This window comes from Nothoprocta perdicaria, unplaced genomic scaffold, assembly GCF_003342845.1.
Source record: "Nothoprocta perdicaria isolate Ctin4 unplaced genomic scaffold, notPer1 scaffold_50, whole genome shotgun sequence".
Classification (NCBI taxonomy): Eukaryota; Metazoa; Chordata; class Aves; order Tinamiformes; family Tinamidae; genus Nothoprocta; species Nothoprocta perdicaria.
Window position 1 is genome coordinate 747,753 of NW_020455755.1, and position 24,165 is coordinate 771,917.

General features: G+C 50.3%; 1 protein-coding gene across 4 annotated transcripts in view; it reads right to left on the reverse strand.

Annotated features, from left to right (window-relative positions):
* Positions 1-1,461: 1,461 nt before the first annotated feature.
* The window catches only part of KSR1 (kinase suppressor of ras 1), a 45,533-nt gene continuing 22,829 nt past the window's right edge, over positions 1,462-24,165 (reverse strand). Inside the window, exons 3-20 of one of the 4 annotated variants that reach the window (XM_026047853.1) lie at positions 19,103-19,250; positions 17,166-17,637; positions 16,145-16,149; positions 14,351-14,411; positions 14,077-14,160; positions 13,451-13,512; positions 13,234-13,340; positions 12,795-12,963; positions 11,536-11,577; positions 10,579-10,633; positions 9,850-9,895; positions 9,135-9,514; positions 8,318-8,414; positions 7,637-7,770; positions 7,150-7,281; positions 6,763-6,898; positions 6,260-6,393; positions 1,462-2,198 (exon numbers count right to left, since the gene is read on the reverse strand). In XM_026047853.1, coding sequence (XP_025903638.1) covers positions 2,120-2,198; positions 6,260-6,393; positions 6,763-6,898; positions 7,150-7,281; positions 7,637-7,770; positions 8,318-8,414; positions 9,135-9,514; positions 9,850-9,895; positions 10,579-10,633; positions 11,536-11,577; positions 12,795-12,963; positions 13,234-13,340; positions 13,451-13,512; positions 14,077-14,160; positions 14,351-14,411; positions 16,145-16,149; positions 17,166-17,637; positions 19,103-19,211 — 2,304 coding nt within the window. In that variant the 5' untranslated portion in view covers positions 19,212-19,250 and the 3' untranslated portion in view covers positions 1,462-2,119. Of the gene's footprint in view, positions 2,199-3,346; positions 3,597-6,255; positions 6,394-6,762; positions 6,899-7,149; positions 7,282-7,636; positions 7,771-8,317; positions 8,415-9,134; positions 9,515-9,849; positions 9,896-10,578; positions 10,634-11,535; positions 11,578-12,794; positions 12,964-13,233; positions 13,341-13,450; positions 13,513-14,076; positions 14,161-14,350; positions 14,412-16,144; positions 16,150-17,165; positions 17,638-19,102; positions 19,251-24,165 lie in introns of those variants that run through there. The other 3 variants (XM_026047855.1, XM_026047854.1, XM_026047856.1) reach the window with 3 other exon arrangements.

A 24,165-nucleotide genomic window follows, 5' to 3' on the forward strand; every position in this document is an offset into this window, starting at 1 on the left:
CTCTGCAGGAGGACAAGTGACCACCAAACCATGTGGTGTAATGGCCCCACCTGCTTGCACAGAGTCCAGCTCCACGGGCTTCAGGCCATTTCCACCTGCCTTTTGTCACAATAACCAAGCCCAGAGACAACGGTCAGTCCTTGCTATAAAACACTGGATCTTGGGGGCTGGCTCTGCCTTTAAAAGAGCAGTTTAGAGGAGCTAAACACAGGACCGAGATGAGGGTGAAGTGGCCTCTCAGTCGCACAGTTAAGGCAGGTTTTGAGCCTTCCCGCACCATGGCGGCAGCGCGGAGCTCGCGGTGGCTCTTGGAGCCCACGGATTCTCTAGGGCTGCTCCGCCATCTGTGTTGGGGAAAGCCTGAGGGTGCCTATTGCTGCCTGGGGCTTCCCTGCTCACAGTGCGGCCGATGCTGGGGAGAGGTAAGGAAACGCTCAGCGCTCGAGGCCAGACGTGGCTTCCCGCCTTGGGGGAGCCCTCGTGGCACAAATGAGCAGTGAGGAGGGGGCTGGGGCTGCTGCCACCTCCAGTGCCCAGAGGGAAATGGGTCCTCGGGAACTGGAGGCTGCAGAGCAACAAGTTGTTCTCAGTAGGAGTGATGCCAGAGGAGGTTTGTGCTGCCGAGCTCGTGGCGCGGCTGTTGCCAGGCTGTTTTCCCCACCTCAGGCTGTGCTATCACTATCCAGGCAGTACTTGTGAGGAAACAAATTCTGCCTAAAACTGACACTTGTGTGAGAGAGTGAGCAGCGGCAGGGTTAAACGCTGCTGTATGTAGAAGGGTCTTATTTGCTTAATAAAACAAAGTGGCAGGAGAGGGAAGATACTGAGTACTGCAGTGCCGTGCTGGGCTACCATCAAACCGGCTCGCTGTTTTACATTTGAGATGCATTTACAAACTCATTCCAGCACGATGCCCGTACAGGGAATGGCTGTAGACATGCGCACACAGAGCTGCTCTCTACCCAGCTGAACATGGGAATTTTTTGTGCCGTCGCCATCCCACAGTCGCCAGCCGGTGCTGCTGGCCCGGCTGCCTTGGAGGGGAGCAGAGCGCCACAAACGCAGCAGGGCACCAAAAGAAGCAGCCTCTGTGTCAGCAGTGTAATTAGGGCCCCTCTGGTGCCGGGGGGCAAGCAGGAGCCCTCACTGCACTGCCTACAATTGCTGGGTCTGCAAGGGGCCGCTGCGCCTGCCGCCTTCGCCGTGGTAACGAACGGGCTGGAGCCCCTTCAGCCTGTCCGTCAGGCTCGGGCGTGTGGTTTGGCCTTACAGTTATCTTCCTAGGTGCAAGGTCTGCAGGGCAGCACGGCGCTTTGGAAACGCCGCCGATGCAGGGCCTGGGCTGGGATGCGCCCGAGGCATCGGGCCGGGTTTGGCACCTGGGCTCCAGCGCTTCTCTACCCATGGAGCTGTAGCCAGGCCTAGCAGGGCACGCGGGGCTGGCAGTGCGCGGGACGCACGTCCTGCTCCGGGAGTCACCTGTAGCTGTCACGGGTGGTTCCAGCACAGCCCACAGGAGCAGGAGGTGCCCTCGGTTCAGCAAGCCCAGAGGCATCACCGCACCAGCCCCTTCCCTCTTGAGGCTGAAGGGGGATTTAAGGCAGTTCTTTGCTCAAAAGCTTTTCCCAGCCGCTTCCTTAAAGGTCAGTCATTACTGGAATGAGGAGCACACACAGCTCTTGCTGTGACGCTGTGCAGAGGAGGCCTCGCCTCTCTCTTTTCCCTGGTATGTAACCTCTGCGATAGCCAGCTCTGCCAGTGGCAGCCCCGCTGTGACTCCCTCCCCACAGCCGCGCAGCCCTCTGGCCACGGGCAACAAGTGCTTGGAGGCACCTCCTGTTTATGCCACAGATACAGCAAGGAACTAGAAAGAGTCTCTTTTTCAGTGCTGTTTGAATGGCGGCAGTTAAACTTGATTCACCTTTTATTATGCTTAAAAAAATATAGTTCACATGAGTATAATGTAAACATTGTTTATGTAGCTGCTGGTGCTCGGGCAGAACTCGGGCTGTGCGAACAAGAGGGAGGCCAGCCAGAGCTCAGCAGCCTCTGTGAAGGTTTCTGGTGCTTTGTGGAAGTAGCAGGTGGACCCCATGACCACAAGACATTACACACCACGCTATAGCTTTTGATTACTTGGTTCCAGGATTCCCAAGCCAAATCTTTCAAAACGCAGGACAACTTTGCTACTGTTAATGCTGAAAAGAGTGGGGAGGGAGAGGAGAAGGGGGGAAGAATTATTTTTAATTCCTTTTACAAAGCTAGAGTCCTATAAAAGGAAATAAAATAGGTTAGATTCTGATCTCGCACAACTTATCATCATGGCAGAGAGGTTTAAGTAATCACACAGCAAACAAGCAGCTTATTCATGCTAACTGCCTTACTGGAAAGGCAGCACGCAGCTCATCTGCCTCAAAGGGGTGAAGTAAAGCCTGGAAAACCAGGGATTTCTTTTTTCATAAATGTCTGCAGTGCATCAGATGCCTGACAGTTATTTTCAATGAGCACTGGCTTCCCTTGAGGTGGAAGGGGAAAAAAAGGATTTAAAGAATTTCTTTACGGGAAAGGAACATTTGAATAAGATGCTTTAAAAGACCCCACACTGTTCTTTTTCAGACTGCAGCAAGTTCATGGAGACACCATTTCCTCCACATTCAAACAAGCAAACAAAGCTGCTGTCACCGGGGCAGCTCCCGGGGGGCTGAGCAAGGCTCTGCCTGTCCGTGTCCCTAAGGGAGTGAAAAACAGCTCCCTACAACCAGGTTCTTGTCGCATCCTCCTTTGGCTCCAGCCTTTCACCCCAAAAGAAGTGCCTTTTTTTTTTTTTTTTTTTAATTGGGAATCAATAAAAAATGAGAAAAGACCTTTCCTAAAAAGGCACATATTTGCTATGCTGGGTACAGTTCTGCAAAGCCCCTAATGCTCAATCAGGCATTTTGTTCAGAGAAGATGCAATCAAAAGCCAATCGTGAAGTAGGAGCAGTTGGATTAGCGAGGAGGGCAGCACGGGGACAGGAAGGAGCCTTTGCTTCCCTGCTCCTCCAGGGCTGGCGCTCGCTCTGAGCCGCTGCAGCCACGGCCCCTGCTCTGCCCCGGCTGCCACCCACACTCCCAGGCCTCCCGCTGGGCCGCCCTGCACCCTTGGAAGTGCCCCGGATAACTCGGCACCTTCCCCTTCGGTGCAAGCCCCAGCCCAGCCCCAGAACCGGGGGGCCTGGCAGGCTGCGCGGCGGTAACGAGCCCGGAGCGGTAACGAGCCCGAGCCCCACAGGATGAGCGCAGCGCCAGGGAGTGGGCGGCACGCGGGAGCCTTCCCGGGAAGGGGGGAGCTGCCGAAACGCTTCGGGGGAAAGGCGGCCACCGTGTTAGACAGGAACTTCTCGCAGACAGTTGTTGTTATTGAAGCTAACAGCCCACACCAAGCAGAGAAAGGCGGAAAGGAGAATTCGGATAAAGTGTTGATTATGTCCGTGGGTTAATTTGGTCTGGTTTTGGTGTTTTGTTTTAAATGGAAGGTGATTGTCCGAGTTGCCGATTAGGATACAACACATGGAAGCATGCAAGGTGGAGCCCGTTATTGCACCAGTAGCTACAACCTACAAAGAAACAGGGGAGGGAAGGGAAAAAGACACCATGAGAATTAGTTATCAGTTACTTAAAGCAAGCCTTTGAGAAATACATATTATAAAAGTGACACCAAAATAAAGCACAGGGTTAGCGCAGTGTTTCCGGAAGGATTTCTCATAGGGGATGTGAATGTTTCTCTAGTTTTGGTCTGACTGACATGGCTACAGGGAATCTCCCAGGTGTAACCTGCCTAAAACAGTTTGCCAGGGCTGAATGTAAGGGAGCTGCCTGCCCCTTCCTTTCACTGGGTGCCAGCCGAGCTGTCAGTGTTGGTAATGAATACTGACACTTAAAATATTTCTCTGCTCACAGCATGCAAGGAGCAGGGGTGTTAATGGGCGCAGATTTACATGAACTGGCGTTTCCTGGCAGCAGGAAGAGTGTCCGTCTGCCTAGGGAAACTAATCAGGATAACGGCTGCATTAGGTGTAATTGCACAGATCCACAAGCTGTTCAAGAACAAGGTCTTATGGAAACGCTACTGCTAAGTAAGCGCTTGGCAAATTTAGGTCTGAGCGCCCAAACGGGGAGCATTTCCTCCTGCAGCCATTCCCGGTGCAGCGCCGAGGACGGCGCAGGGGCCGGGCTCCACGGGGTGCTCAGCAGCGCCAAAGCCCTCGGCACAGGCAGTGACCCCACGCAGCGGCGCCCGCTGTGCATGGCAGTGAGGGTGTGAGAGCGTCCATGCACAAAACCCGAGGGCGTGGGGGTCCTGCAGCACGGAAAAAATACCCCCAAAGGCCTCTGGCACACTGCACACACGTTACGGTTTGATGAAAACTTATAAACTAGCACCCTCCTGTGAGAGAGTGGGGACCAGATTTACAAGAAAAAAAGTCACAAGTGAGGCTGAATGAAGGGCCCGGGCCGCAGAGCTGAGAAGCACTCGCTCCAGGAGCTGGTGCTGCAGAGCTGCTGCTACAGCCGTGTCCAGGATAGGGCTTAAGCGTGTGGAGCAAGAGCGGCTGGGCACGAGCCGGGGCCTGCTCGGGGTGCCGAGGCGCCCGCGTGGCAGAGCCGGCCCTGCTCGGAGCCTGGCCGCGTCTCCTGGGCCGTCCTGCTCTGCTGCGCTGCCTTCTCGTCGGGTTTTAATGCTGACAACTGAAGCACTAGAACCATTCCCATTCCAGTTAGAAGTTTTTAGATATCACCCTGTGTTAGGAATCCTGATAATGTTATGGATATTGCACAACAGACAAAAGGTGAGATTTTCAACCAAAACTTGAAACAAACCACATCTGCTAAGGCATAAAATGCCATGATAATTGCCATCCAAGCAAACAAAAGTACTTAGGTAGTTATGGTAAAATACTGCAGGAAGATGAAGTGTTACGGGATTAAGGGAGTAGATTAAACATCAAAAAGGAAAGAAAAAAGAAAATAAGCATTAGAGGTCTGGCTGATGAAAATAAATGGTGAAAACACTACTTGGTGACTGTGCACTGGCTGCAAACACGTCTGGTTTCCCATAGATCTTGTTTTTTAAGGACTAAAGCACCAAGGTCACCAAAGCATATCTTGTCTGAAGAAAACGTTAAGACCTTCCTGATGCTGGGCTGGCCTCCCTAGGCTGGCGTTAAACACCGCCCCCGGGCAGGCCTGGGCACTGCCGCGGGAGCTCGATGCAGCCTGGGGGATAGGGGCGCAGGACAGGGCTGGCGGCCCAGGCGCTCCCGGGGCCGTTGGCTTCTGCCTTAGCCAGGGAAGGGCCGCGCGGGAGCACGGGCGGGAGCACCTCGGACTGGGAGGGCGGTCGGCTGGGAGGCGCACAGCTTTGGGCCCTGTCAGCCCCTGCTAGGGCAGTCCCAGCGAGAGAGCCATTTATGCTCTGCTCTGATCTATCACAGGAGGCAGCAGCCATGTGTTTTTGAGGGATTCGTCCAGTTTAGACAGTTTACAAATGCACAAGATCTTATAAACTATGTTTTCCCCCTTTGCAACAAAGGACGTGACTGTGGGAGCATAGTGAGCTGACAAGGATTTAAGCTGATGTTTCAGTATTTATCTTTATTTGGTCCAAATCTTGATGTGACTCCAACTTACGTGCAGTCTAGACACTGCAGCCTGCTACTGGCTGTCAATTTACTGTGTGTATCAAGCAATTGAGAGATTCCGGAGATAATTACCACTTATTTTGCTTTTCTTCAAAGTCAATTATTCTGAGTCAGCAGTAATGCTTCATTTATTTATCTGCCTGCGTGAACGGGGCACTCTTCCATGAAAAAGAGGAGGGTTTTCTCCTGCCTACGTGCTCCTTGGAGGAGGCTGCACACTTAAGGTTTGCTCTTCCTTGGCAGCTCGGGTTCAAGGGCAGACGGTGACATGCAGCGCAGGCCATTTCCAGGCCCGCTAGTAGATCCTCCCTTGGAAACCAAACATGCAGCTGAGCAAGTAAGGATTGAAAGGAGGGAATCTGTTGCAATAGAAATTTAACTGTGTGAGTAGAAATTTCAACTGTGTGAAACGAGTGCGTGTTTTATTGCCTAATTTCCTAATAACTAGAGACGCAGAGCAGTGTGCTATTACTGTCCTAGCAGAGGTCTGACAGCTCCCAGAAAGGCAGGTAAAGGACAGAAATTATCATGTAGCAAACTGGGCAGCAGAAGCTTTCTAAGAGGCAGCGGGTACTCACTCTGCAGATTTCCAGAAGTGCCCTGGGTGGGAGAGCCGACGATTCAATTTTGGCAGCTTTTCGAGCATATCCATAAGGACAGTGAAGCTGGGTCTCTCACTAAGATCAAACGACCAGCACGCTGAGAGAATTTCCTGCAAAGGATATTTGTGATTCATTTTATATCCCCAGTCAATTCATAGGTTAATCCCCCGTCCACTCCGATGTTAACTAGTCATCTGAAGCTGCTGCTTGAGCACTCTGACCTGTGGGAGCCCAGTTGGAGATAGAAACAAAAGTCTTGCGTGTTCTTATTGATGAGTACTCTGGATAGTTGTGGACGTCCAGTTACGCGTGATGGTTGTGGGCAGAGGCCAATACCGATCTGGCAGCTAATTCTAACATGTTCCCTGTCCTGCTCATTTGCTTGAGCACTGCGGTGAGATAAACCTCTTTCAGCAGCTCCCTTTTCCCCAGCATCCCTGGTAAACAACTGCAAGGATTCCTGCAACTTAGGTACTTACGTTGACTTCCTTGCCCAAACTAACTGTTGAAAGGACTTGTTTCATTCCTTCACCACTCCCGATTTGCCAGATAAGTGCCTCTGCAGGCTGGTTTTTGAAAGGCCATTCTCTTGCTTGGAGCTCATACCACACAGTCCTGAAACATCAACAGACACATCAAGGCTTGGTGGGCTCTGACGGCTGCAATTGCTTCACGCAGGCTCTGCGAGGGCAGCACGTTGTGCAGCAAATCGGTCCCGTCCCGCCACCCGTCACTGCCAGCCCACGTCTGCTGCCTAGGAAAGGAGAAGGCCTCCTGGTGCAGCCTTGAGAAGACCACCAGTGACCTGCACAGCACCGGTCTCTGACAATTCAGCGAGCTACATGCTGCTCCTGTCCATTTCTTACCCAAAAGCATAGACATCGGCAGCTTTGGAGAAAGGCAGCTTGTCTTCATCCTTCCCAGGGGCCATCTCACGAACGATTTCAGGGGCCAGGTAACATAACCAGTCATGAGGCAGCTTCAGTTCATTCTCTCTCCTGAGTTCAAGATAAAGAAGTGGTTCTGAAAGACTACTTCCAATTCAGAACAGTGCAGAGCCCATACCTGTGCCTCAGCTACTACCTCCATTTATTCAACTGTTCTGGCTGACATCTATTTCCAAGTTTATTGCCCTGTTAAAAAACATCTGCATCTTGGCCTGTAACTTTCTAGTCCTGTGCTGCTGAAATGTAAGCAGGACGTTAGAGGAAAGTGCAGATTCCCAAATGTGTGTATGTACAAAACCGACTGACACCACTTGCTTGCGGCATGGCAATGAATCTAAATAAAGTCCCCTGTTTGTTCACAAGTTGTAACTATGGAAGCGGACCCAGGCCTGACCTTTCCACTTACCTTCCTTCCTGAACCACTCCCGAAATTCCAAATAATCCGAAGTCAGTGATTACAACTTTCCCGTTGTCATAGAAAACATTCTTGGATTTCAGGTCTTTATGTACAATCCCCTTTGCATGAAGATAGCCCATGCCCTGGAAGAAAGTTTATTTCATTTGGAGATGTACATTTTTATTTGGTGCTCTGCTGTGCAGGGTGCCCTGCACCCAGGCTGCTCTCAGGAGCTCTCTCTCTCTCTCTCACTGCCTGCACAAGTGAGTTCTTGCACGTGGGGATGCGGCAGCTGCCTGATTTCCACAGGGTGCAAAGGAAGCCTGCGAGGAAGCAGGTCTCAGTTCAGTGCTTCACTTGGACTTGTTTCTGATCCCCTGCATAGCAGGGCAGCTGGGAGGTTGCAGGGGGACCCTCTGGGCATTACGTGCCAGGAGCCCTCCCGAGTCCTAGGAATTCTGTATGCCTGAGAGCAAGGAATAACTGACACAAGCTTGTGCAGCAGTGGACTAGGTAAATCCATGAGGTAAGTGGACTACTGGAAAGGTAACCTGTCCTGCAGGTATTCATGTCTTCACGATTCCCTTCATCTAAATTCTCCATTCCCAGCCTCTTACTGATAACCAAGAGTCTCATTTCTGATCTTTACTGTCCCTTCTGCACCACCTCCTGGCGGTGCAACACACTCACCTTAATGATCTCCTGGGCTATCTGCCTGGTTTTGTTAATATCCAGGGATATTTTGGGGTCCCTCACAAATGAGTGCAGGGTCCTTCCTTTGCAGAAGCTACAGGAAAGAGAAACAAGATTCTTGAAAAACATTTCCAAAATGCTGGAGGGAAAAAAACAAAAGAGTTAACACTGCATATTCAGTTGGAGTTCTTGGCCCAGTGATGGAATTGCAGCCCTCTTCCCACTGCTAAGGCCCTTACAAAGAAATTTAAGGACCAGAGTGATTTACAGCTCTGTGTGTGTGCAAAGGACGCCTGTCGGCAGGAAGTCTTCAAGGATACCGAGCGTTTCTTCTGAGAGCATTTCTCAGGATCCCGTTCTAGGCCTAAGCTCCAGGAAGCAGGAGCCCTGCGCGTGTCCGGAGCTCATGCTCCGCACGCCTGGTGCCCAGTTCCGGGGTCCTCCAGGCGCCACTCGGAAGCGCTCGGGGTCAATGGCCCTGTCAGGGCCGGGGGAGCTCGGATTCACACCCCCAACACCCAGTCGAACCTGCAAAAGGGGCAGAAGCTCAAGATCTACCAGCATCGCATCACTCATCATCTCCCTAATCAGGCAGGGGTCCAAACTGGGGCATGCAGCATGTTCAAACCCTTGAAGCTATCCTTTCTCCACTCTTTTTGGCCAGAAAAATGCGTTTTTATTGGGTTGATTGGCCAGTCTGCCCTGTGGTCTACATTTGCAATCTTTCAGCCTGGATGTGTTCATGTCTGCCATCTCCTGACTGCAGCACGAGCTTTATAACCAGAAATAGTTGGATAAGAAAAGATGTCCTCACCTGGTAATGATTGCTAAATGAGGAGGGTTCATGCATGCTCCCATGAATAGTACCACGTTCTCATGTCGGGTCTGCCTGTAGTTCATCACCTCCTTTTTAAAGAGCTTGAGATGATCCTGGTTGTTTCCATCTATCTCCAGCAGCCTGATAGCCACTTCTCCGTGCCATTTGCCCTTGTAAACCTTCCCCCAGCGTCCCTGACCGATAGGGTCCCCCAGCTCGATCTGTTCGAAGGGAATGTCCCACTCCTGCAGGTAGACACTGGTTTGGCTGGGTTTGCGATAGATCATCCCTTGCAAGTGTGGTCGTCTGTTTGGCAAGTCTTCCACCTCATCCTCATCATCTTCAGGTTCTGATTTATTTGTCTCTGGTTCTTCCACCTGGTTCACAAGTAATAGGAGGGAAAAATATGTCAGTGTGCTGTCTGAGGGGCAGCATCAGCCCACTGGACAATGCAAAGACTGTTCTGAGAGAAGGATTTTAATGGATTGGCTGTAAACTTGTCCGTGTGGCAATGCTATTGATCACTTCAAAAGGAAGAGTCAAGAGCCTCTTCAACTAACCCCAAATTTCTTCTAGGATTATTACACTTATTCCTTGGGCTTTATTCAGAATTTCAGTAGAATTCAATGTAGAATTTCATGGCCACAACTTTCTATCTGCTCTTGTAGCACAGCAGTTGTGATTGTACAAAAGGGTAAACCAGAAAACCTACCTCTGCTTCGCAAGGAGCTCCATCTGTGTCCAGCAGATCAGCAGCACTAACAAGAGAAGCAAGATACAGTTACAGCAAAAATAATACCCACATATCCAGGTAGGGGTGGGCTGCTGCACATCCCCGGAGGGGAGTGGAAGGGAGTAAACAGAGAAGAGATCTTGACAGCAACACCGTAGGCTGGAGACCATGACTGCTGTGCCTAGCAGAGAGGGGCTTCTAAGCTTTACTTTGCAAAGTGAAGGACGAAGACTTGAAATGAAGACAAGGAGAGCAGTGTGGCTACAGCACTAGCAGCAACACTCCGAAACACCTACAAAGGGCTAAGTAATTGCGAGTGCTAGTGAAGTGGATTTAAAAACTTTTGCATGTCCTGCAATTCCCAGTGTTTTAGGTGTCCGCTTCCAGCAGAGTGTACTGAGCTCTTTAAACTGTAAAACTTGTAACTTCTGTTTCTTTGGATACTTCTGAGCTGGGGAACTCACACAAAAGCAGAACCACATATTAAAGGCATCAACTTCTTATTCTCTCATTTGAAGCAAATATCACGCTCAGCTTTATAAAAGTGCCAAGAGCAGTACCATCCCTCCGACTAAAATAAACCCTTAAGTCTTCAGAGGGGAAGTTGAGCAGGTTACTTAGGGTTTGACCAAAACATACTGCTTCCATGTCGAGATCCGAAGATTATCAGGTAAATGCTAAGCAAAGAAAAGAATTAATAATACTTACTTAGTGTTTTCAGATGTTTCTGGATGCTGTGCTACTTGTGCAGGACTGGAAATTTCTGAGAAAATAAAAGCATTTGTGATACATATTTTGTACTTTACTCCCTTATAGGTCTGAAGTTTTAACAGTTGTAAAAATGAATATTTGCTTTTTATTCACAAATTATAAAGTAACTGAACTATAGACTATAGGATTTTATATCTTTATTTAAAACTGTGCTTATCTTCCACAGTACTTACATGTCTGTGTACTGACCAAGCCCAATCCTCTTCCCATTCACTGACTGATCTGTAACATCTTGTAAGATACTCCTTGTCTGTAATCGGCTCACGTTCCTTTAAATTGCCTTAGACAGTCAGAAATGCTTAACTCCTTGCAGAACCAGGACTACATTTGTGCTGCAGGTCATGCACTGCAACTGCCTCTGCTGTGACCGAATCACCAACCCGCAGGAAGTTCAGCTTGGGCTGCAAAGCCATCCAGAATACAGAGCAAATACTCTGTACCTTATATTTGACATCACCAATTCTCAAGCAGGAAACAAGCTGTTCCCAAAGAGTCATTAAGAATTTCATTTTATATAGGTTAGCTCAGTATTCCTGAATGAGTGGCCATTTTTACTAGCTAGATAACATATCCCTGCAGAGGCAGGGAAGTTTGCTTTTTAAAGGAAGAACATGAGTGTGTGCAGAATCCCATAGCAAAAATCTGCTCTTATGCTACTGAATATTAGGTGTTTTATCCTGGTACATAAATCACACTGCATTAGGAGAAGGAGGTCTGAATTGTCTGATTTATATGCTAAGATAAGAGGAAGCTTTGCTTTAGATACATCTTTGTTTGAAAAGCAGAATCATCATTCTCGGGCAGCATGCGCTAGTTTAAAACCAAGGGCAGCAAACAAGCACAAGTTCACAGGTTGCAAACAGGCAGCACAAGCTGTTAGTAGAATCAACTCACCTGGGAAGATAAATTGTTGTCTATGCTGAATGTAGTAGGCAGCTTTTCCAGAAAGAAAAAAAAAAAAAAAAGAGGGAAGGGAAGGGGGCAAGACAGGAAAAAAAAAGTCCGGTGAAAAAAACAAGTTAGCGGATCATCAGCAAGTGCCCCCACGCAGTTGATGCATTAGTCCCAACTCTCTGTTGGGAAACAGATTAGTAAATTATCAACTTGCTTGAGGGGGTGAATCTCAGCACATGCATTTTTGGAAGGCTAAGGTGATACACAACCATCCAATGAAAGCTCTATTACCGATAAACAAACAGCTTGGAAAAATAATGCCCGTGGACTTCAAGGGACATAGAACCCAGGGATGCTGACAGCAGAGCCTGGTGAGAGCCCTTGTGACGCTTCAGTGCTCCCCTTGCCTTCACTTTGAGCTCTTCAGAAACACCCCTATGAAACTGAAGCTCATGAGCCATCTGCAAGCCAGTTTCATTAGGCTGATAAAATTCAGTGGTTTCAGTAGAATTCTTTACTAAACTCAGGCACTGATTCTGCTCCATCTGAGTTCTCTGAAATAGAAACTTTAACTCAGAGACCAAAGGCTTGATGCAAAATGCAGCCATGTGAAAGGCTGGATGTGGCAGCTCTGGGGTGGCATGGGACTTCATTTCCAGGTAGAAGGAATTCAGTTTATTCTTGCTATGTAAGCCTTTGCCCTTGTCAGGGATATTTGCCTCCGGCAACTTTGGTAAGGACTGCACGTTTACATCCTTAATCTATAAACTATGTAGGGTAAATTTTTTATCGCCAGAGTTGTATGACAAATGCCTGAAAATGAGTGTTAGTTGTTGGTTGTCTTTGGAAGGAACTGGTGAGTCTTCCAGCTCTCCTTTTCACGTTTTGCTCTAGCAGTCAGCTTGCTCATGATTCAAAGCCACTGGCAGCCAAACAGGGCAAGCAGCATGCATTGCAATACAAGGAGAAAATGGAGGAGCAGATCGTTAAAAAGGAGAAAACTGAAAGATCAGATTATGTAAGAAAGGTGCTGGCACTCCCCTCTAAATAGTTTCCTGAAAAAGTACATTTTATTGTTGATACCAGTTTAAAATTGGTAAGAATAGACTCTTTTGTTGGCTAACTGATTCACCTTCATACCTAGTATAAAATGCAACCATGTTTTCAGAAACCTACGACTACCTAGGAAGTCTTGATCGGCCTCTTCTTTCATGGAGGCCTCTCTGATGTTGGCAATTCTCCTGAAAAAGCAGCCTTACCAGGGAAGTTAAAGCGTCCATCCCTCTGGCCCATGGGAGATGGGTTCGGGGGAGGCGTTGCACTGGGAGGGTTGGAAGACTGGAAGGGTGCTGGGGAAGATGGTGTGGAGGAGGTTGTAGAAGAAGGGTTACTGCTGGAGTCCAGGTGGTTTATTGCTGGTGGGTGCTCCTGCAAAGCAAAGTCCCTGGTGAGAAAAGTTCTCCTCAGCATTTACTGAACAAAGTGAGCTGATTCCAGCCTGCTAGAGCATATGTTTCCTAAGGGTGCAGGGGCTGGAATGATGCATGGCCTATTTTGTATGGAGGAAAGTCTGTCTGCAAAGGGAAGGCTCACATGGCAGCAGGTTGGTAGCTGTGCAGCAAGGAGCTGCTGGCCACCTGCCCCAGGGTGCCTCCTTAGGCACGTGCAGACATGAGAGTCACCCCGGCCACCTGGTACCTTTTTAGTTAGTGCCTTGGGAAGAGTTCCAAACTGCGGCTCCGTCGGTCTGTCCACAGGGTTGTTGATATCTGAAGGGACAGACTCTGTCCTCCTTATTTTTGTTACTGAAAAACAGGTTAGGGAAGAGAGAAGGGGCAGATCAGATTAATCAGATTTCTAATTCTTGTGGTATTATCAATTATGCAGAAGTATTAAGACTTTGTAGAAAACTTACTGGGAAGGAAGGATATTCTACAAGCAGGTGCCTCTTTAGTGCACTTGTTATGACATTTTAACCTGGAAGAGAAAGACTGCATGTTAAATAGCCAGGTGTTCACTCCCCAAAGAGGCAGCCTCCTCTGCTGTGCATCCGCTAACCCCAGCGCGCAGGAAAGCTCTGGGGCCCCGCGGGCCCGGCCATTCATGACCACTACGTATGTCACTGGCCTTAAAGACAGATACGTATCTTAGCATCTCATTTATTTTAACTAGTTTCCTTCATTGATTCCTATCATGAAACTGAAGAGTGCTAAAAATCTTAGTGCTGTGGACAGACAATCACGTCACAGAGTCAAAAACTGGACTCCTCACCCCTAGTCAGGTATCCAGCTCCCACTGGGAGAGCTGGACCAGGCAAGATCAGGCAGGAATCCCTTGTGGCAGGGAGCTAAATTGGTCCCTCCATATGTCAGGCTCCAGCCAAAATACAGGTCATGCCAACACATCCTTTGCCAGTTCAGAAGCTGACTGAAAAGAATGTATCACTGCGAAGAGTGCATCTCATCAAGAAATATATTTGGTGCTGGCAAACATTCATGAATCAAAACGTAAAGTTCTTTTGTAGAAGATCTGTGTGCTCACCTGCAGTACTTACACTTCACCCCGAACATCATGCTTTTCTGACAGACTTGGCAAATCTGAGACAACCAAGACTTCGTAGAGAACCTAGGCAGAAGAGAGGGGGAAAAGATGTCAGCCAGTGTCTACGGAAAACGTGCAGTTTGGAGGAAGGCAGAGCCAGGCTGTAGTCCCAGCTTTTCTAAGAGGGATAAGCAGGACTGCGAAGGGGCTTCTCTCGCTTCTCTAATGAGAGCCCCTGGGTTCCCCTGCGGCCCGCGGAGCACGTGCCACTCACCTGTGTGTCACGGCGAGGCCAAAGTCTCTTCGTACCATTTGTGGGGATCCTTGGGAGAGCTCTGGGAGAACAGAATTGTGGTTAGGGAGGCATTAGTCATGAGGGGCCTTGCCAGGCTGTGCAGAACTAAACACAGCACCTACAGTGAAGGACTAGTAGCTGTGACACTGCTAGCTGCACAGCTGGGACTGGCCTTCTGCTCTAAAGTGACCACATGCTTCTCTTTAATTTGGTTTTCACAGAAATCAGGTAAAGTAAGATTTGGTGGGGGACTCAGATTTCATCCCTCGTATTCTTGTTAAATATTTTTCTTTTTGTTTTATGTTTATGTCTGCCCCATAGGGATGCAGAGAGGAAGTCTGCCCCTTTTGGGGATGCAGCCATTCCAAAACCAAAAAGCAGAACAAACAGGTTTTAAATTTGTCCTCCCAATAGGGATTCCGATTTCTCAATCTCTTACTCTTCAAGGAAACTAAATGCAGTGCTGAGACTTACTAGAAGCTGGAAGTCAGACACTTCCTTCGAGGTGGTTTACCAGCAGTATTACTGTCTGTTAATTTTCAGGCTAGGTCAACAGATTTCAAGGTATTTTTTTACGATGAGAACTATATTATCTCTGTTTTATATATATGGAGTCAGTGTGACCCAGAAGAATACCGAGATTTGTATGTGATCATTTAACAAGTTGATAAATGCAGAAAAGGAGATGCAGACTCCAAAATGTGGCTGGTGCTCCAGGAGTTACAGCACAAGGCTTCCTAGCAAAGCTCACCACTAGGATTCTGCTGTATTGCTGCATTAAATGTATTGCCACATTGCAAATCCAGAGAGGACCCAATCTGCAGCACAAACAGGGCTCAAGGCCGGACAGTGCCACTGCTTACAGACAACCTGTGCCTCTCTCTGACCATAGATGGCACTAGATTCTTTTTTATAATTATTCCAGTGAATTTTTTAAGCCTATGATTTTAAGCATCTGTAATAAATAGTTGTTTTTTGAAGGAACATATTTGCACAAAAATCATCTAGTTTGGTCATCCAAACCTACAGTGAATTAATCATATTAACATCAGCTAAGATTGCTAAACCTTTACATTTTCATTTCACTTTCTTTTGTCTTTATACTTTTTCATTTTTTCAGGTAATTCCTGGGCATTAAATACACTTGTAAGACTATAATATCCTTATAAATTTTTATCCTTAAAAGGAGGGTGAGTAGTTTTCAGTTAGCCCACAGCTCCTTACATTAGCCTCAGGGTTAACATATTTTGCCTCTGTCAGGATGCCCATAATCATGTCAGGAGAGCTAAATTGTTAATGCTAGTGTATTGCCGGGATAAAAGCACAAGTCCTAGTCCTGCCAGTCTTTAAATATATGAGTAGTCCCATTCCGTCACCTGCTGAACTGTTTCTGCAAAGGCTGCATGCAACCACCCAACTTCATTATGCAAAGAAACTTAGCTCCGGATCTCCAAAGAAATGAACTTACAGTGTGTCTAGTGCTAAGAGACACAGACACTCTCTGAGCCTCTAGATGATCAATTAGAACCAAAACTAAAACCTTGCTCTGATCCTTAAAATATCTGTATTCCTTTTTCTGCTCCATTCATATGAAGAACTAGCAGGTCCAAACAAGGGCCCTGTGAGGATCCTGCAGCTCTCGCACAGGCCACGCTGGGATACGAGGCCCTGTTGAGGAGCTCCCAAAGTTGCTGAGATGCTGCAGGTGACTGACAAGGATGGGGTCCTCCCTCCCAGGCAGTGAATCGAAGACAGACTGTGAAAATCTCTTACCGAACCTAGAGGAAAACAGAGAAAAAAAAATTAGCCATTCATTGTATGAGACAGGATAGAGAAACCCAGCACGTCCACTCCACTCCAGCCCAGAGGACAACAACTGTCAATGGAGCCGGGACGCCAGCCCGCTGCAAGGCTCTGCAGAGGTGCCTCCTTCAGGGGAGTCCTCCAGCTGCTGCTGCTCTTAGCAGCCCGTTCAGTAGGAGCTGGATCACAGCAGGACCAGGTCTTACACGGAGCTTCAAAACAAAGCTGTGTGTTGGCCACAGCTCTTTTCCGTTCAAGGTCCCCCTTTTTACCGCTCCCAAATGGGAGCTGCTCAATTGCTGTGTCTGGCAGCGCTTTGCAGGCTGTGGCACGTAGCTCACCCGCGCTCGCAGGGCCTCGTCGCGATGACCCTGCAGCTGCAGCCGCCAGGGCAGCACCGTGGCGCCCAACGGGACCAGGCCCTGCGCTCCGAGCACCAGCGCCCACGAGCGCCCTTCCACTCTCAGCTGGTTCCTCTATGTAACAACGCAGTTTTGCAGTGAGGTCCTAGTCAACAGCCTCTCTGAACAGGTCCTGGAGGTCACAGAGTTACATAAGACACAACAGCCTGGTGCCAGTTACAGAATTTGGATCCTGATTTACGTTTCTCCATCACTTAGTGAAAGCTAGGGTCTGCAGAGGCACATTTCTCTCCCAGTTCACCTGTTAGTTCAGTGTTAGATTAACACCTTTCAGCCCATATATCCCCAAAGAGCAGATCTTAAAGCCTGCATCAATCCAAAGAAAGATACAGCTTGAGAGCCATTTGTTTTCTTACAGAGGTGTAGTTGTTTATACTATAATAAATGAAGGCTTCTTTAAAGCTCACACTAGCAGCTAAAGTCCTAGAACATCGTGTTGACAGAGGGTCTCAGACTACAGCAAAACCAGGCCAGGCAGGCAGACCCCAGCTCTTCTAGAGAGCATCAGAAGTGGGGCCATGAGCAGAGCCCAGCAGCACCCACAGGGAAGGAGGGAGTGTCAGGCTTACTTTATTGGAGGAATATCGTCTATCCTGTTGCCCAGCTGTGATTCGTGGGACTTGCTCCTTGTGAGCGTTGGAAAGTTCGGTAGCAGCTGAAAAACCTTCCGGCAGGGGGGCGGAGGAGTCCGTGGTGGCTTCACCTTGTGCCGCCTCTTGGCTTGAGGAGTGGTGGGGGGGGTGATGGTGATGCTGTGAGGAGTCCTTGGCGTTAACCTGCCACTGTGTGTGGGGAAGGTAAAGGGGTCCAGGAGGTTATCTGCATAGATAGAGGGTCCGTGGCTCGAAGCAAGAGAGTCCGAGGGCGGGATTGTGGACACGGATGCAGAACGTGCCTGGCCGCTGCCCCTGCTCGGGTGCAATGCAGGGCTGGGGGTCCCCGGCGGTGCAGAGGAGCAGGGGGGCTCTGGCGGGCTCGTGGAGCTGTTCTCTCGATGGCTCTCCGCAAGATTCATCAGCGGGTCGTCCTTCAGCTCCCCACCTGGCCACCAACCAGAGCAGGGTTAGTCAAGGGGGTCACCGTCTCCACGGACGGCGCGCGAGGCAGACCAGTGTTTGCATCCTCTGTCTCACGTCCACGATGGTGTGAGAGGGGAAAGTTACTCTGTTAGCCAGCTGGATTCCTAAATCCCACTGTATGGGCCCGAGAAAGGCGCTGGACAGGGCACGGGGAGAAGGGAGGAGCCCCAGGCACCGCTTGGGCACCTCTCTCTGCGACACGTGAGCGCTGCCAGAACTTACCGGTGCCGGTGTGGGGGGCACGGCAGGGCACAGCGGGCAGGGAGAGCGCAGCAGCGCTCAGCACCAGCCACTGTGCTGGCGCGGGCCCTTGGAGCCGCAGCTTGGCCAGGGACACAGAGCGGGGCACAAAGGAAACAAAGCATCACGCGGGGTGCGCGGGAGCCCAGCGCTCGGCGCTGCAGGCCGCAAGTGCCAGGGCACCTCTGCGTGCACAGGGAAACCCACATGCTGGCGCCTGCAGGCAGCGGAGCCGGAGCCCGAGCCGGAGCGCAGTTACTGCGGCGACCGCAGAGCTGCAGCTCCGCACTGTAACTGCTTGCCTTAATTTCAAGCATGTCCTTAACCATTTACAAAAATCAAGATGGAAAGTCAAGGCTTCAAGCCCTGAAGTTATATTGACAGTGAGTGGTTGAACATACCTAGTTTCAAAAACAGCCGTCATACCTCTCAAAACACCAAACATTTTTAAAGGAAGGGAGACAAACAATAATGTATTTACTTAAATGTGAGTTAATTTTATTGCAGTAAATTGCCTTGCCTCCTGAACAGCAGCTGCTTTTGCCACAGTACACCAGGAAAATATCTGATGGCCCAAAACAGAAAGACTACAAAAAGGAAATAAGAAATTGAGTTGTTTTGCTGGCTTTTCCATTAACTAGTCTTCATGACTTGTGGGTGGTATGAACTATTATAACACCAACAGGAAACATCACCCTGCAGACAGATGGATGTGCTCTGCAGTGTGAGGTGCGACATGCCTCAGTGCCAGTGTGCAGTGAGAAACCCCCTCATCCAGCCTGAATTTGCAGGCACTTGGAAACAGCCTGAGGAGGAGGCGGGGATGAAGGTGAAACAGCATTCTGACACCATGGAGTTTAGCATCTAAAATATTTCTCCAGCCCCATGTGCATGCTGAACATGCACATTTCTAGTTATACAACCCTCTCCTTTCTGCAGCTTCTGGTTGATTGGGTTCACTCTAGCACATACATCTGCTCTTGGTGGTTGGCTACCGATTCTCCTGACTCTAGCAGCCGGTAGGAAAGACAGCAGGTGGGAAGAGGTTTGAAACAGGAGCGAAGCCATGGGCACGGACAAGCCATGGCACTGTCTGGGGTTCTGCAGCTTGTCTCTCGTGAAAGGGAACAGGATGGGGCTGGAGTTACTGGGGACCAAATCTCATAGAACAACGAGGCAGCTGGTACCTGATTCCGTCACCTTCCTCAGGCAGCTCAGGGCCCCGTTGAGTCTGGAGCACTCCTCGTCCCTGGCACCACATCTCTTCATGGTTTCCTTCACCTTTGACTCATTCATTTCTAGTAAGGCATCTAAGGTTAGCTCTTCTGGGATTCTCTGCAGAAAAAAAGATACATTGATATATGTAGAGATACGCCCATGCACACACACAAATGTATGAATAAAGTTATGCATGTGCACACACACATATGTACACATAAAGACGGCCGTTCTGCTGCGTTTTGGGCAGTGCTGCTGCCTGCTCGGGCTCACGACCGCTCACTTGGTGGTGCCTCCCCAGGGCCAGGGGGCAGCACTGACCGTGGCCGTGACCGCGCAGCAGTCACGAAACAGGGTTGTAAGAAAACGGGAAAAATAAATAGATAGACTTAGCTGTTCAGGAGAGAAATTAAAAGTAAAAACAGTGAGGAAAATGGTTTCTTTCACTAAAAATATGTAATGTTTTGATAAAGAGTTTCCTCCTCAAGCCATTTTTTCTCCACTGGAGAACCCACCTTACTCGTATCTTGCTTGAAGAGACATTTGCGCAGACTCCCTGTGCGGCTTCACGTGCCAAAGCCCCCAGATGACGGGGTTTAAACCATGCGGGCACGAGGCATTCAGGACATGGGAAAGCGAGCAGTGACCTGCTATTTCCAGACAGAGCTGAGGCCTGGGGCCTCCCTCCTCCCCAGTTCATGTGTTTCCAGTGCAGCAATTGTGCCTGATAAACAAACCCAGGATACATAGCCCAGATACCCAGGAATTTCCCTTAAAGTTTTGCCTAAACAAACCTCCCTGCTGCCTGCTCTTACAATGAGATCACAAATTTCACAACATTTGGCCTCTTTCCTACAGTTCCGACTCCCGTGATCATGTGAAGTAATAGAGGTTTCCAGGCTTTTATTTAAAGGGGAAACTCAAAAGCATGTCTCACTGACAGGAAAAAGCTTGAAATCGTACAGATACCTAGAGCTCCCTACAAGCTCTAACGGCTGTAAATCAGCTGCTGTGCGTCCTTTAAAAGCACATCTTTCTTAATGCAAACCTGTGCACCTGGGACCTCACCCAGGGCTTTTAATTTCAGCTATGACAGTGCTACAAACAGCCCCAACCTCCAGAGCTCGGCACGCTGTAACCCGCAGTAATCGCATACCTTCTGTTCTAGGTGACTGTTATCATGCAGCAAAGGAAAATAAAAAAAGCAAGAAAGACAGCAGTAAGTCTGAGAAATGCACCCATGTCTTCGGTCACAAGCCAGGAGGAGACACAAAGTGCAGCCGACGTGAGCGGGCGAGGACGGAAAGCGCCGGGAGCAGAGCAGCTCCGAGCAGCCGGAGCTCAGCAAAGGTGCGGTACATTTTCATTTTCTTTTATAACTGATTAGAGGAATAATAATGGTACAGATTCCCCAGACCCACATTGTCCATTTTCCTGCACATCTGCACCTCCTAGATGTGGGAAAAAACAAGTCCCCCCAGACAGCTTGTTCCCAAGTGACTTCCACTTGGACAAAAAGCAGGAAAAAAAAAAACAACAGGAGCAACAAAGAGCTTCCCCCAGGAAAGGAGGCGGCGAGGCCGAGACCCTGCTCTAAGAGCCGTGGCTCTTGTTCCACTCTCGGCCACCACTTCCACCTCTGCACAGGGACTTGCTGCAGCTCTCAAAGGGAGTCAGAAAAGGAGTGAGGGGCTGGGGCCTGCCCGGCAGATCCGTCCTGGGGCTGCACCAGGGTCCAGCCACCCTTTCACCCACTGGTTTAATTTTAGAAAGACAGAATAGCAAGTTGTAGGAAAGTATAAGTACAGAAAAGGAGATTATATTTAAACAATCCCAGTGACCTTGAGCTGAAAGAGCTCAGACTTTGTGGACCTGCTGCCAGCCCCCATGACACGCGACAGGAGAAATAAGCCTCCAAAGCAGGGAGGGAGGCACTAAGAGGCTTTCTTCGAACAGCCACTCGTGCTGCACATATGCTGTGGCTTAACCAAAACTGGTGAGCCCGAGCCCTGCAAGAGGGGCTTGGGACAACCCCCTGGCCAGCGCTGGCTACCGCGATGGTGCAGAGAGCCGCCGGTGCAGGAGCTGCCGCGGGCGCCGGGACGGAGGTCCCTGCGCGTTCCCGGCGCTCCTGCCTGCTCGGCCCGCACAGGCCCGGGCCACACGGCTCCTCCACGGCCCTTCTGGCTGCTCCGGGGCAGCCCCAGGAGTTTGGGCCCCTTTGGACCAGGCTGAGGCCCCTCCCCGCCGTGCCTGCCCCGGGATGGGCAGCAGGGTATCCAGGGCTGCAGTGGCGGGCGGCCAGCTTAAACAGCAGGAAGCAGGAGCCTGCAGTCATTTCAGCAGCTGCCACAGAACCTAATGTCTTAGTCAGCTAAACGATGCTAAAAAAGCCCAAAGCAGGAAATCATCCCTTCTCAGAGCAGGTGAAGGACTTTTCTACACCCCCTGGCTTATCAGACATTCACACTCCACAGCAGGCTTGTTCAGAAGTGAGAAACCAAACCACAGAGCAGCCGAGAAGCCAGCCAAAGGTTACTCTGAATTAGCCAGGGAGAAGAGTTCATGGCAGTGTAAGAAGGGCTTTAATCTTGTCTGGTATCCAACTTAAATCCTTGAAACAAGGCAAAAATGCTGCTACCTAGCACACAGGATGGGTTATTTTTGGTAAAATTCCTTCCTGCAGTGAAGCCTACAGGGCTAATGCTCCTGCTAGTGCTCAGGAAAAGCAGTGTGACCTGCCCCTCGTCCCACGCTGCTCCCATGCAGCCAGGCAGGTGCCAGGGCCCCACGTGCCTCCTCTTAAATCAATACCTACCAGCCATCCTCCCCTACAGACGCAGATGCTGGGAGAGAAAGCCCATTACATAAGGTGCTTAATTCCTGCTGGGAGCTCTGAGCAGAGCACGTAAGGATGCGTTTAAGAACATCTTGTTCTGCTGGGTTTTATTCTGCTCTGGCTTTCTAGAGAGTCTAATGAGGAAGGCACTGAAAAACCCTTGTATTAGAGTTCTGGAGAGTTTATGTGCATTACGGAAAAGCCTCTTGCGTGAAGTGTCTGGATCATCCCGGGGCCACAGCCCGAGCAGGTCAAGCCGGGCCACAGGGCCCGGCAGCGCCCGGCACTGCTGCCCTGTCCCGCAGCCACGCTGGGGCACCCAGCGCTGCCCTGGCCCCTCCGGGCACCACTCCCGCCTCCCTGCACAGCACCTCGGACAACACAGCTCCCGCAGCCACCAGCAGGTGCTCAGGGATCGGTTCTGTGAGCTGGGCGGCACCTACACCCGCCGGCAGAAGGGCTGCGAGGCAGAGCTGCCACCCGTGCGCGGTGTCACCTGCACCTAGGTGAGCCGGCGGTGGCTCCGGCAGTGGTGGCCCTGGTGGCAGTGACTCTGGAGGCGGTGGCCCCAGCAGCGGTGGCCCCGGCTGTTCTGCACACACCAGGCCGGGATTTTCCCCTCCCATACACGGCAGGGGCTGCACTAAAAACAGCTTCCCAGGCTTGATTGACTGGAACCCCTGCTTTGCACAGAGCAAGGCTGGTTGAGACACGTCGCAGAGCGTGATAAGGAGATGGCTACTTCTTAAATTACTTTCTACGATGGTGACAAATTCTAAGCGAGAAGAAACTGAATTCTGAAGTTTCTGGAAAGAGCAAAGGCAGAGAAGTGTTTTATGTACTACAGAAAATAAAGCGATGGAGTTTGTCTGCTCCTCTCTTCTTTTTGGGAGACAAGTCCCAAATCCAGAGCCAGGTAACTTGGATGTGCAAGAGACCCCCCTAGCACACAGACAACAGGGATGACAAACCCTGTTCCCAGCCTCCTGCCTCCCACTGCCCGCTTGAGTCCAGACCCTGGTTGTCAGTGGTGAGAACAGCCATCCAGAGCAGTGTGTTTTCCTAGGCACATTTTCAGAGCAACTTTCATCCTTAGGAGACCACTAGGTTACTTAAATACAGCTCCCTGTCCACACGGTTCCTTGTCCTACCTTCTGTAGTTGTCAGTTCAAATATCTCCTTTCCCAGGACACCACATTTAAGTCTTTAGGCATTATTTTCTGTAATGAGCTACACATACACAGTGCTAATTGACTTCCAGAGCCCCTCATCAAAACACCACCATCATTCTCTAGAAAACACTTGAAAAGCAAACTGCAGAACAAAATTAGTGTGTCCCCAAGGCAGAACCTGCTCGTGCCAGCCGCCGTTCTCCGCGATCTGTGCGGCAGCCCGTTAGAGGCATCAAAGCAAGGGAAGGGTAGGGGAGGCCGGTGGCTGCAGGGCTGTGCTGCCCCGCGCTCGCAGCGGTCCCGAGCCAGCCGCTCAGCCCGGTCGTGCTCGGCACCTACCTGCAGGTGTGCGGGCCGGGCGCCCAGGGGGCCCTCTGCCCGGCGCAGCCCCGCGGCCCCGCTGCTCTCCGCCTTGGCGGCCGTTCTAGCCGTCACCCAGCGCCACAAGCACTGCATGGTCACACTGGAATCGCTTCCAGAACTAAAGCACTTTACAAGCCATCATTATTCTTGCTTAATATAGAGATTTTTCACAGAGAGAAAGGAGCCCAACAAGACAGCAGTTGTAACAGCAAGAGCTTTCCAGCTTCACGACGTCTGCCACAAGCCGCCGAGTGAAAAATAGGCTTCGCTCTGGACCTGGGGAGTCAGCAGATAGTCTAAATTAGAGCTGGTGCTCTATTTCTGACAGGAGAGCCGGGCGCCTCTGGGCTTCCTGGCATGGAGCTTTATTCCGGAGCGGGCTGGGGGAGAGGGGAGGGAGGAGAAGGAGGGAGGGTGAGAAAGGCTGCTTTGTTTCTGTAATTGCTGGACTAAAGAGCTCCTTGCAATGAGGCTGTCTGCAAAGGTGTTATGTCAGAGATTGGAATAAATCTTGAAATGTTCCTTCCAGCAGCTCTGGAAATGCGAAGGGAATAGGGATCATTTAGAAAAGGAAGCAGACGTGAGCTCGGGCCTCTCACCCATCCCTGTCCCCGACAGGTGCGGTGTCCCCGCTGGGAGCTCTCACCTGCGCACGCCC